This window comes from Scleropages formosus, chromosome 1 (genome assembly GCF_900964775.1).
Source record: "Scleropages formosus chromosome 1, fSclFor1.1, whole genome shotgun sequence".
Lineage (NCBI taxonomy): Eukaryota > Metazoa > Chordata > Actinopteri > Osteoglossiformes > Osteoglossidae > Scleropages > Scleropages formosus.
Genome location: NC_041806.1, coordinates 50231632 through 50244613, shown reverse-complemented (window position 1 = coordinate 50244613; position 12982 = coordinate 50231632). Strand labels below are relative to the sequence as shown.

At 49.8% G+C, this 12982-nt stretch overlaps 1 protein-coding gene across 3 annotated transcripts in view; it reads left to right on the top strand.

Annotated features, from left to right (window-relative positions):
• Positions 1-12982, top strand: part of LOC108920510 (nesprin-1-like) — an 89835-nt gene continuing 76853 nt past the window's right edge. For all 3 annotated transcript variants that reach the window (XM_029259969.1, XM_029259935.1, XM_029259900.1), the window contains exons 1-19: positions 1-119; positions 1626-1687; positions 5484-5579; positions 5966-6049; positions 6314-6334; positions 6477-6569; positions 6651-6829; positions 6923-7119; positions 7228-7337; positions 8553-8660; positions 9023-9160; positions 9490-9654; positions 9792-9904; positions 10014-10182; positions 10470-10566; positions 11472-11674; positions 11775-12092; positions 12192-12335; positions 12517-12684. In XM_029259969.1, coding sequence (XP_029115802.1) covers positions 29-119; positions 1626-1687; positions 5484-5579; positions 5966-6049; positions 6314-6334; positions 6477-6569; positions 6651-6829; positions 6923-7119; positions 7228-7337; positions 8553-8660; positions 9023-9160; positions 9490-9654; positions 9792-9904; positions 10014-10182; positions 10470-10566; positions 11472-11674; positions 11775-12092; positions 12192-12335; positions 12517-12684 — 2556 coding nt within the window. In that variant the 5' untranslated portion in view covers positions 1-28. The remainder of the gene's footprint in view (positions 120-1625; positions 1688-5483; positions 5580-5965; positions 6050-6313; positions 6335-6476; positions 6570-6650; positions 6830-6922; positions 7120-7227; positions 7338-8552; positions 8661-9022; positions 9161-9489; positions 9655-9791; positions 9905-10013; positions 10183-10469; positions 10567-11471; positions 11675-11774; positions 12093-12191; positions 12336-12516; positions 12685-12982) is intronic.

The window sequence follows — 12982 nt, the reverse complement described above, 5'->3', positions numbered from 1 at the left end:
AGCAAAAGACAGCGCCACCAGGTGGAGGATGGCTGAGTGCGACGATGTGTGTGTGTCTGTATCCATGAGAAGGACCACGGCTGTCAACCTGGTCACGGGCTTCTTTCAGTACCTCCGCGGTAAGTGGGCCGGTGCTTGGCCTGCCGTGGGGGGGTTGGTGGGGGCTGCGTGTGTGTGTGTGTGTGTGTGTCTGTGTGTGTGTGTGTGTGTGTGCGCGCGCGCGCTCGCATATGTGTGTGTATGAGAATATGAGAGATGACCCATTATGAAGCAGAAGGAAGCAGTCAGCATAGGGGTGTTTCACAGTGCATGCTTCGCCGAGTCGCGTCTATCCGCCTCTGGGTTCACACACACGTCCCAATGGGACGTGCCGGTTTGTGCTGCCGCATGCATGTTTGATTCGGTGGTGTTAAAAGACTTGACTCTGCATTTGTGTTACTGCGTTGTGTGGCTTGCCCACCTCCTGTGGAGGGCACCGTGTGGAATTTCAAAGTCATCTAGTTCCTGTGTGTGTGTGTGTGTGTGATTGTGTGCATGTGTGTGTTATCAGCGTTACCTCGCCTGGTCCATTGAGTGGGTCATTCTGCCCCATGCCAGGCCTGATTAAGCCCACATTAATTCACAAAAATAAAGCCTGTGAATATGCATAATGCATGATCTGCTTTGCCGAATACATTAGCGTAGAGGACGGACGGACAAGAGGCGACGAGTCGCCACGGCTACTGTACCACACCAGAAACTGGCACAACTTCTTTGTGATGCTGTGTTTAAATTATGGACACGGCAACGCTGTGGGTGTGTGACGGTGGGCAATGAGTCGACGTAGTGCCGGCACCCCGTGGTGTCATACGGTTCCAATGCATGGCCTCACTGTTCCTCTGTGCTCTGCTGACATTTGGGAAGCCTCATGTTTTTCCGCGTTTCTGCACTTCCTGTCCTGTGTGAGCGGTCTGGTCCTTGTGACCGTGTCTCCTGCAGCTCCCGCAGCTCAGAGTTTAACACTGCTTTGTGTAAAACTATTGGGTCCACTGGGTGCTGGTCACCAGACTTTATTACCCAGGTTTATTATTATTTTTTCAATACTTTTCTCCAATAAACTTTACACCGATTTACTCATTTACACAGCTATGTAAGTTTTACTGTATCAGTTCAGAGTAAGTACCTTGATCAAGGCTACTACAGCAGGAGGTGGGGTTTTGAACCTGGGTCCTTTTAAGTGGAAGGAGGCAGCTCTAACCACTAGGCCCCCTGCAGCCCAGCTGTACTGGTGTATGCAGGTTAATGCTGTGACTCACTTTGGAAAAAAGCATCACATCAATGGATGTAAAAGTTGCTTTATCTTCTCCACCTCGGTGTGTGTGGACACTGCACACGTTTAGTTCTACCACAGGGCAGTTGTGAGGTGCACTGGGGACCCAACTCACGTCGCCTGTGTTTCATAAACAGAGAACAAGCAGCCCATTGAGCAACAGGAAGAGGCGCTGGATTGCTATAAATGTCACAGAAATGTCGATTAAATCAAGTAAATGAAATTAATTTCTACAAAAGAGCAATAATAGCAGTGCAGTTATGCTGCGGTGGATGGACTGTGGGACATAATAACATTGTTTTCCTTTGTCTTTCAGATGAGCAAGAGGCGGTTCAGAAACGAACGTTCACAAAGTGGATCAACTCCCACTTGGCCAAGGTAACTCAGGCATCTGGTCTTGTGACTGGAGGAAGTGGAAGGGGTTGTTCCATTTGTTACCCTGAGGTGGCCCTTGACCCACTCTGGTCTACCTCTGTTTCCATCACACGTTTCTTCCTTCTGTGCTCTGCAAAACTTCAGCACTTTGAAGTGGGGGTGCCATGTTGGAACGGCAGGTAGCGCCTGTGTCTCACAGCGGCTGGGCTGTGGGTTCGACCCTCATTCAGTCTGTGTGAAGTTTATGTTTTCTGCCTGTATTTATATGGCTGTCCTCCCATAGTCCAAAGATGTTTGTTTCAGGTGAAAAAACCCTTCTCTATTATCAATGCAGATGTTGTTCTCTCCTTGATTCCTCCTCTTTTTCCATTACCAGTCATTGTCTCCACCCTCTTTTCCATCTTCAGCCGAAGACCTCATACCCCTCAATCTCTAGTCTATGACTCCTCCCCTTTTTCATCTTCAGTTAATTACTTCTCCCCTTCTCCATACATGGCTCTCCCCCCTTCCTCTTTCCTCCTCATTTCTCTAGTCCATGACCCTTCTCTCCCTTCTCTGTGGCTGCTCCTCTTTTTCCTATTCATATTATGACTCCTCCCCTTCTCCATGTGCCAGTCCAAAGCTCCTCCCCCTCTTCCATCTCCAGTCCATTGCTCCACCCTAACCCCACCCCTTATCTATTTCCATTCCATGGCCTTTCCCTTCTCCTTCTCATCTCCATGGCCCAGCACTCATTTCTTGCTTTTTTTTTCGCTTTTCAGACAGACATTGCAAATTAGCATCAGCTGGTAATGTTTTTTCCAACTGCCAGTATTAACTTTGTCCTGAGAGGTTAATATTTAAAGTCACTGTATGAGCCGAACACTGCAGCTGCTGGGCTTTCCCTCTTTCTAGTACGCAGTCGGAAACGTGAAACTCTCTTCCTGTTTCGTGTTAAAACGCTTTGGCTTCTCTTTGTACAACATGCAGAACGTGTGTAAAACACAAGTTTTGTTTAGATAAGGTCAGGATGGTGGTCAGCTGGAGCTGAACACAGATATGGACACAGGTCAGACACTTCTCATGTTGTGCCTTCCCCCATCAAGCAGTGTTCTTTATGAGTTTTTCATTGCCATGGTGACAGAGGAACCGTCCTTCCGGGGGCAGCTGGTGCACGTTGACCTGAAGTCGAAGGTGCACTGAAATGGTTAAGGAACTTCTCTCGTGATCATGCCAGAGCTCTTCTGCCATGGCCTCAAGAGAGGTGCTGAATCCGAACCGCTCTGGCGGGAGCCTTGTGTATTAGTGTGCTGCAGAATTCCGAACGAGTCCCCGAATTACAGGGAAAAATGACGATGCGACTGAAGTCACATTAATTTTACGGAGCTTGAGCAGTAAGAAAAAAGGCAGATATTGGATATATTAAATACCCTAATATTCCGGATTATTGTGATTTCACTTTCATGTCACATGGAGGCTTTAATCTCTTCAGACCAGTTTGCCATTGAACTCGTCACTTTCTGACGCCTTGGAGACGGGAAACGTCGGGATTATTGCGCATTAAAGGAAGCCCAGGGGATCCCAGGAGCCCAGACAGGAATAATCAATGCCTCATTTTGAAAATGATGAGCGCTTGTCTCATCAGTGTAATATGGTGAGTGAAGACATGACAAGCACATGTAAAGCGTGCGCACTGTGGAAGCACAAGGGTGTTTGTGTAAATTGTATTTATGAAGGTGTGTGAAGGAATATGCATACAATGTATACGATGAGAGAGTCATGTGAACACCTCTTTCAATAACAAGATGAATCGCTCGAGTGTTTGTGCCTGAGGCATCCAGAAGACAGCTGGACGTCATGGACAGATTTCTGGGAAGACAAGGAAAAGAGTCCTCCCAGATCTTTCCTATGGGGGGCCTTCACGGGCCCTGGCTGGACTGCCCCCCTCACCCTTACAGCCAGAGGACAAACTGTCAGGGCAGTTAATTCTTCGTGATGAGAAGCTCTGCTACAAGTCGGATCCTATTTCTCACATGGCATCCAGCTTTCTGAAGCTCTTCCACTGGGAGGCGCTACTAAATGCATAAATGAGGTTCATGGCGGGTTTTTGGTGCCAGTTACATTTATTTACTTACCTGACATTTTTCTCCCAAGCAGCTTAACTGTGTTAAGCTGCTGACAGTGATTTACCTATTTAGACAGCTGGTTAATTTTTACTGTATCAATTCAGGATAAGTACTTTGATCAGGGGTACTGCAGCTGGAGGTGTGATTCAAACCCAATTCCTTTAGTTGTAAGGCAACAGCTCTAACCACTACACCACCTGCTTTACAGTTTTCACCCTTTCGCAGTCAGAATCGACGCTTTTCACACTGCGTTAGCAGACAAAGGCAGTGCGCCTGGCAGAGCCACACAAGCTCTTTGTCCGGTCAAATAAGCGATTAGAGCCAATAGGATTCTGAGGTTCCCATGTCAGTTCATTATCCTTTGAAAACACAATTTCTAGCTGGTTCACTTCTGTTTCATATATAAGTGATGAGTTAATTAGTGATGAATGATGTGCTGGTATGGTAAAGGATGAGATAATTGACGGTTAGCACAAATCCTGTCAACGATGTGGGGTCACCAGTTCAGAACCGCAGAGTAGTGACCCTGCAGGCGGTGGTTTCACAGGCAGTTTTGACAGGACAGCCAGGATGGAGCTTTTTAATCCCTCAAAATGAAGGAGATTGAAATAAATTTTGTCTGAATTTGTTTCTGCCTAAGCCCCTTTAGCAGCATCACGTGGCTGGGCATTAGGAGGTGTCTTTAATATGCTGCCAGGAGCAATGGAGGGATGAGCATCTGTACCACGGTGAAGCACACGGCGTTACCCTGGGGACAGGAAACTACAGAAATACATTAACGTTTCTTTCTTATCCAAACCCTTCTCTCCAAAGTGAGGTACAAACAAAGCATGAACAAAAGTGCATCAACAACAGATGAAGGGGTTTAGACACAGGATTACGGATGCACAGCTGGTTCACATCCCTCCAGTAGCTCCTATAGAAGTGATATTCAAATAGCAAATAATTATCGTAGCTGATGAGGTTGGACTCTTTTTTGGAGTTTGCAAGAGATCAGGAGAGATGAGGATCTCAATGACATGGGACTGAAGCACTTATTGGATGTTGAAAGGTACTCAGCAGCTTTGAGGGGCATGAGGGAGCTCATGCCACTACGCTGGGGCCACAACTGAAAACCTGTGTGCTTTTGATTTTGGACACCTTGTGAGTGGAACCACTAAGCAGCCAGAGGTGTAGAAGCACAGCACTCTTGTTGGAGTGTAGGGAGTCCTCAGATCCTGTAGGTGTTGCAGTGTTGAAACTTAGACTGTCTTCAGTCTTGCACTTCAGAACATTTGACAATCCTCTGAATTACGGATAAAGTTGATCATTCAGTCTTGAACGTGAAATAATATGACCACATGGGAGGGCAGCATTTTGTGTTCATGGACAGCCCTAATGTCTGTTCACTGTTTACCCTGTGGGGGGGGCGCGGTGGCGTAGTGGGTTGGACTGGGTCCTGCTCTCTGGTGGGTCTGGGGTTCAAGTCCTGCTTGGGGTGCCTTGCAACAGACTGGTGTCCTGTCCTGGTTGGGTTCCCTCCCCCTCCAGCCTTACGTCCTGTGTTGCCGGGTTAGGCTCCGGCTCCCCGCGACCCCGTGTGGGACAAGTGGTTCAGACGATGTGTGTGTGTGTGTGTTTACCCTGTTTAACCTACTGAATACAATATATACCTCTTCTCTTCTTTTCTAACGGTTGATTCCGTGGCCCCGCAGCGCACACCGCCGCTTGTGGTCAAAGACCTGTTTGAGGACATAAAGGATGGCGTGATGTTGCTGGCTCTGTTGGAGACACTGTCGGGTCAGAAGCTGGTGAGTGCACAGGGGTCATGGCGAGGACATGGGAGGTTAATCCCTCAGGGGGCCGTGTTGAAAGCCATGGGGGTTAAATCCCATTACTTGTGGAGTGAAAGTCCTCCCACTCTGAAGAAGAGGTGGCCTTCCTTGGAGAAGCAGAACCAAAGACACACAATGGTAACATTTTCACATCCAAAATTGTGTTATTAGGTGGTATGTTACACATACTGGGATTGCCTGCAAAATCAGACCACTGTAAGGTACCAGGATAGTAAAACTCCCAGTGAAGAAAATCTTCTAGGCTCCTGTTTTCTCCTTGCCCCCTACCTGTGACTCATCAGTCCTTCCAAAGGCTTATAGCCCCACTTATTGAAACCTGTGACCCCTGTCCCCATCCCCAGCCCTGCGAACAAGGCCGCCAGCTGCGCAGGATCCACTGGGTCTCCAACGTCGGCACGGCCCTCAAGTTCCTGGAAGGCAGGAGGGTAAGTGTGTGATCCAGGTGCCCTGTTGGCCACATTTTCCACAATGCCCCACACCTGGGTGTCTCGAGCCTTTTGGTAGTTCAGTGGAGCATTTCAGATTTGGGGGAAATTTTCTGAAAGTTGTGAGGAAAAGGGAAGTCTGAGATTGGGTGGGGCAACTATAATCTGGGGTTTCCTGCCTCATAACATCTGTCTGGTGCACTTGTTGCTCTTTGGATGTGGTGTGATTCCAAGGCTCTTGTATCTCTCTCCCTTGTGCCTCAGTCGGTTTACAGAGGATCTCCGGTTAGTGCTGGTCTCTCCGTTCATGCCTGCATGTGGCGCATGATGCCCGCGTACCGTTCCTGTGCATGTTGCATTGTCTGTGTCTGTGTCTACTGCTTGTGTGCTTGATGACCTTCCTTACAAACAATCACATCTCTGCCAGATCAAGCTGGTCAACATCAATGCCACGGACATCGTGGACGGGCGGCCCTCGATTGTGCTGGGCCTCATGTGGACCATCATTCTCTACTTCCAGGTGGTATTGCATAAGGGCATTCAGAATGTGTGTGTGTAGGTGTGTGGTGACTTAGGTTAACGTCCCCTTCTTCCCCTCCAGATCGAGGAGCTGACCAGCAGCCTGCCAGCTATGCAGGCTCTGAGCAGCAGCACATCCTCGGTAGACAGTGTGGCCAGCTCAGACACAGCCAGCCCACCCATAAAGAAGAAGTCTACCCCAAAGTCTCAGGTGAACGCCAGGAAGGCCCTGCTGACATGGGTACAACGCACAGTGACCAAGTAAGAGTGCAGTTCACTGTAACAGAGCTTATACACCTTTTACAGCACATGTAGAACTTTAACAGCTCATACGCACATGTGCGTGCGCCATAGGGATTTGGGCGTGGAGGTGAAGGACTTTGGGCCCAGCTGGCGCACAGGTGTGGCATTCCATGCCGTCATCCATGCCATCCGACCGGAGCTTGTAAACATGGACGTCGTGCGGGGCAGATCCAACAGGGAGAACCTGGAAGATGCTTTCTCATTGGCCGAGGACCAGCTGGGGATCCCACGGCTGCTCGACCCCGAAGGTACCGCTGCTCAGGGGTTGTCCTTGGCAAAGGCCAAGCTGTTGTCGGTCACCTAATGATGCTGCTTGGTGGCTAGTTGCCTCTCAATCCCTTGTGTTTCCCATTCAGATGTGGACGTAGACAAACCAGACGACAAGTCCATCATGACATATGTGGCTCAGTTCCTCAAGCACTACCCAGGTGCCCACACGTCGGAGCCCCACGAGCAGCAAGAGGAGGTAGCTTGCTGTATCTCTTTCTAGCAACCTTCTGTTTATGGTCAATCACTGCTATCCCATGATGCACCACACTGACCCTAATGGAACTCTTCATTACACCTGAGTTTTTGTCAAAAGTGCACAAGACTAATTGGACAGACATCCACAAGTCCAAACCACCACACATTGTGGTGGGTGCAAGGCAGTGTGTTCGTGCAGTGCTCTCTGGGGGCTTCGCTCTTCTATTTGTGGCCTCATCACATCAACACCATCATATGTGTCGTCAACATGGTGCTCAAGCTGCCTCTTTTTAGGTGTGTGTGTGTGTGTTTTGTGTTTTCACATGCCGGTCTTGTCTCTTCGATCACCGGCAACTGCCATCACTCTTTCTCACTTTCTGCTGTCCTGTCCCATCCCATCCATTTTATCCTACCAAACCCATGTTGACCCATACCACCCGTACTCATCCCAACCATACCACCTCAAATGATCCCCTTGATTCCTTCTCATACGACCCCAACCCATCCATTCCTCTGCCAATCCCATCCCAACCAATACCACTCCAAACGATCCCACTATCCAACCCAACCCAACTCATACCACCTTAAACCATCCTGTCTATCTCATTCTATTATCAATCCCAACCCAACCCATGAAACATTAACCCATCCCATCCTGTCAATTCTAGCCCAACCCATACCACATCAAGTCAACCCACACCACGTCATCCCATCCTATTTATCCCACCCTTCATGTGCCTTACCAGCTTCCTCGGGCATACGTCACACCTCTTGCATTCTCAGTTCCCTGTCGACAGGTAAGCTCAGGTATCACAGTTCTGTCCACTGTCACTTGTCTTGTGTACTGCTGGTGTATTTGTGTGTAGTGTCCCCTACTGACCACCTCCCTTCTGCATGTCTCCCTGTCTCTCTTGACTAATGCCCACTGTGTGTGTCACATCTAGCCTTCCTCTTTGTGCAATATTCTCCCTCACAGCTTGCACTTGGTCCTCGAGACATAGAACGGGTACTAGAGGTATGTCTGATCACAGGTAAAAGCACAGATTACGGCTGATAGCGGCACTTGTTAAATTTCCTTCTATCTTTTAAGTGGCATCCTACTGCAGATCATGTGGTGTGAAGGTGACAGGTAGACTATAGTGTCTGTCTTAGCTGTTCAGTCACCACAGGGGTGGGATTAACATTTCCGCTCCTCTGTCCTGAATCCCCCATACAGAGAGAGCAACGGAAGGTCTTGAGAGAGATGAAGACCTCACTGGAGCAGCTGGACCGTGACTTGATCCAAGCTCAGGGGACCCAGGGAAGTCTGGCAGAAAAATACCAGGTAAAGCCTAGAAGAATGAGGGATGAAATAGGAGGAAGTGAGTAGTGGTGGGTCAATGAGCGGTATAATGGATGGCCCGTGGCTTGGGCAATGGGTGGGGTCGTGGGCTGCGAAGAATGTGGGGTAATTTGTGGACAGTGTGAACAATAAAGGATGGGGCAGTGGGTGGCTAGAGGTATTGGCAGTTTGCGGGCCGGTGAGTGGGGCAGTGGACTGGGCAAGATGTGGGGAAAGGCTTTCTTAGTGGGCAAGGCAATGGATGGACAGTTGGATTAACAGTGGGTGGGGAAATGGATTACATTCCTTGCTGTCTTTCATTTAGATTTACTGTCTGACATGTTCTTCTGTGATGTTTCTGGCAGTCCTTCAAGGCGTTCCGTGTGAAGTACGAAATGTGTACGAAGCAGATTGACACACTGCTGAGGCCCATGCAGCAGGACGGAAAGCTGACTGTGGACCAGGCACTGGCCAAGCAAGCATGGGACCACGTGTCCTCCCGGGTAAATGCTCCTAGTTACAGTACACGCTCAGCCATTATTGGCTTGTACTTGAACACTGAGCATTCCTACACCAACTGTGAAGGACCAAGGGCCTTTGTTTTGACCCCTCTCTCAGTCCCAGAAGTGGGTCACAGATGGCTTCCATCAGAGGCTCCAGGGGTGGGGGGGTGGAGGAACAGAGGAAGTTTTGTTTAGAGGTGGGCACAAAACCAGATTGCTCCTCAAGCACCTGAGGATCAGTTGTGCTGAGGAGCTGCACCACTTGTGTTAATTTTAGTGTGGGACAGCGGACCGTCCAGTGACACCTGTGTACTCTCGGTCGTTTATAGTTCCTGGACTGGCACCTACAGCTGGACAGAGCCCTTCCTGATCTTCTGGGCACAGTGGGGGCATGGCTGCACCAAGCCGAAGCAGCTCTGCAGGAGGAGGTGGCCATCGGACCAGTCCATGAGGAGACATCCAACAATGTCCACCGGACGCTAGAGCAACACAAGGTGGGAGCTTGGGACACGCAGCAAAGTTCCACAGGGGGACAGGCGTGTTCTCATAGGGCAGACCGTGTGATCAGGGGTGTGTGACTGACAGATCTCACATAGCGGTGTCTCAGCAGCGTGTGTTCGCGTGTGTGCAGGAATTGCTGATGAGTCTGGAGGAACACCATCGGGTCTTCCAGCAGATCCACCGGGATCGCTCCGTCAATGGTGTGCCTGTGCACCCCGAGCAGCTGCAAGACATGGCAGAGAGGTGAGGGTCAAATGGGGGGGGGGGGGGGTCATGTGGAGGAAGGTGGAGGAGATAGGGCAGTGGTTTTCTATTTTGAAATTTGTTCTGTTTTCCGTTTGTTACCCCACAGGTTCAATCATGTGTCAATGGCATATCAAGGGCACTTGAGAAAACTGGAATTCTGGGAAATGAAGTACCGCGTGCTGGCATTCCTTGTGCTTGCAGAGTCTAAACTAAAGACCTGGGTCATAAAATATAGTCGCCAGGAGTCAGTGGAGCTGCTGCTGGAGAGCTACACTGTGAGTCAGTCTGTTGCTCCACCCTTGAGTCCTGCCCACATCATTCCCTCCACCTCCCTCTGTCACGCCCATATCTTGTGCTCCACTCACTCCTGATCTGGCACCTCCCTCCATCCTACCCACAGTTGTTCCTTCAACTCTCTGTCCCACCCACAAGCCCCATTAACTTGACAATAATTGAGAATAATTGATAAAGGAGAACATTTACAGGCCGGCTTGGTAGAACAGGGCACATGGGGCCATATGTGGTATTTGTAATTCACGCCCAGCTCCTCTCCTCCCTACAGTCCTTCATGGAAGAACACAGGTTCATGGAGCAGTATGAGATCACGTACGGTGCTCTGAAGCGAACTGCTGAGGCGTACGTGCAGTCCGACAGCTCTGGTAAGTGAACTCCACTGTGCGTCTTCTTTCACCATGTGGTTTTTTTCTTTATGTCCCAAATATCTTTTTTTCTATATGAAACCAAAATCAGTATCAGTGTATAAAAGTTAATTGACTTCCTGCATGTACTACTGGATACCCTTTAACTTAGTGGTGCAAACAGCCAATCAGTACCTCCCCCAGTTAGAGCTGATTAGCAACGCACCAATCAGAGTGTGTCACAGATCTTGGTCTCATAAAACACTTTCATGTTCCTGACGAGCTGAGACTAAAACACATCCATCAGACTTAGCCGACCTAGAAGTCACGAGGGACACGCTGCCCTAGTTCACCGTTGGGGGTGGGACCGGCTTATGGCCCATTTCAGGGTCCAGCCAATGTGCTTGTAGAACAGCTTGGTGTGACTCCACCTCATGCTGGGACATAAAACTACAGTGACTGACCCTCTCGTGTGGGTTTGCACACTAGTGCACTTGTGCAGATACACACACACTGATACTTGCATGTTCGCACACAGATTCTGTCATACGTATTTACACACAATGCAGAGGCTCTAAATCTGCTTTCGGGCTAAAGGCCACTTTGGCCCAATTCCAGCAAGTCTGTGAATCTCATTTGCAAAAGCTTCACGGGATTCTTCCTTTAGCCTCGCCCATACAAGCACATAAGAGATTTGATTGGCTTTGAGCTGAAGTGTGGGTGGTGTCCATACCATCCAATCAGGAGAGCTCATCCTAAGGCACTCTGACAGTGTCCCTTTAGTCTTGATGCTTCTCAAAAAGAATAAACAATTAAGGTTATTAACTATGTTGTGTTGTTATTATTTTGTTGCAATGTTTCTGTATATAAGACATTTAAAGTAAATCGCATGTTGTCCCTCCTGCCGACTCCACCCCCTCTTCCAGCTGAGCAACGGGAGGGCTTGAACCACTTCCTGAGCGACACGTCTGCGCAGTGGAAGCAGCTGTGTGTGGAGCTGCGCAGTGTGCGCTCCATGCTGCAGGAGGTGCTGTCCAGCTGGGAGAGGTATGGCAGCTCGGTGGCGGCGCTGCAGGCCTGGCTGGAGGATGCTGAGAGGAAGCTGGCCGAGCCCGAGAGCACCAAGCGGGTACGCCAGACCCTCGAAGAGAGACCTTCTCTACGGCCTCTGGCTATATTCCACATGTCTCACCGTCCCTCCTTCCCCTCTTTCTCTTCACCCCCTCTAGGAGTTCTTCCAGAACCTTCCACACTGGATCCAGCAGCATGCGACCATGAACGATGCCGGCAACTTCCTCATCGAGACCTGCGATGAGACAGTGTCTCTTGAGCTAAAGCAGCAGCTTCTCCTGCTGAACGGGCGTTGGAGAGAGCTCTTTGTCAGGGTCAAGCAGTATGCACAGCCGAACGAGGTAGACAGGATGAGGAAGGACCTCCAAGAGGGACTGTCCAGCCTGAGCAGCTTCTTGGATCTGGTCATTGAGAAGATGAGCACCTCAGTGCAGGTGTCCTTCCTCAACGTCAGATCATTTGTGCAAGATTTGGAGGTAGGCAAAGCCCTTGGACTCTAGAATTGTTCCCCCAGGCCCTAAGTCCTTTTACTGACTTGCCTCTTGTCCCCTGTCCTCCATTTCCTCCCCATGAAGGACATCAAGCAGAAGCTCGCGACCGCGGAGGCACAGTACGAGAAGGTGAGCCACACTGCCCAGCTGCTCGCCAAGGACACACCGCAGGAGGAGGCCGCACAGATGCGGGCGACCGTGGCAACAGTCAAGGATCAACTAAATAAGGTGTGTATCGTACACCTGCTCTTCCACACTTGCCGGTCAGCTTGAACTTACACTTCTTCCCTGACCAACTGAATAAGGGAGCTACCACTTAGCAACATGCATGTTTTAATTGTCCGTGATAAATACAGCATGACCGACCCCATCCTGTTCATCTCCATCCTGTCCTGCCCTGTTCTGTCAGGTACGGGAGAAGCACCTGCACCTGCAGCCGGAAGCACAGGCTCTGCTGGCCCCTCTGGAGGAGATGGAGAAGCACATCACCAGCTTCTATGAGAGTCTGGAAAGAGCCAGTGTCATCACGGTGGCCCGTGACTCAGACACCCCTGGGGACTATAAGCACAAGTGTCAGGTGAGGCCGGGCTGATAGGGTTGCCATGGTTACAAACGGGGGGATATCCATCCAGATCCTTTGTTGCCGCTGTGCCTCTCTGATGCCCGTGGAATCGTTGTCTTCCTCCCGCCGACAGTCTGCAGTCCCACACAGCAAGGGGGAGAAGATTAGGAAAGACAGAGCAGTTATTTCCTGCAGTAATTAGCAGGGTAATTAATTACCACTGTGTGTCTAATGGAGCACTGTGAGCATAACACACATGCATGCATACACGTGCAGAAGGAACAATAAAAGAGTGTGCATGTCTTTGTGTTTG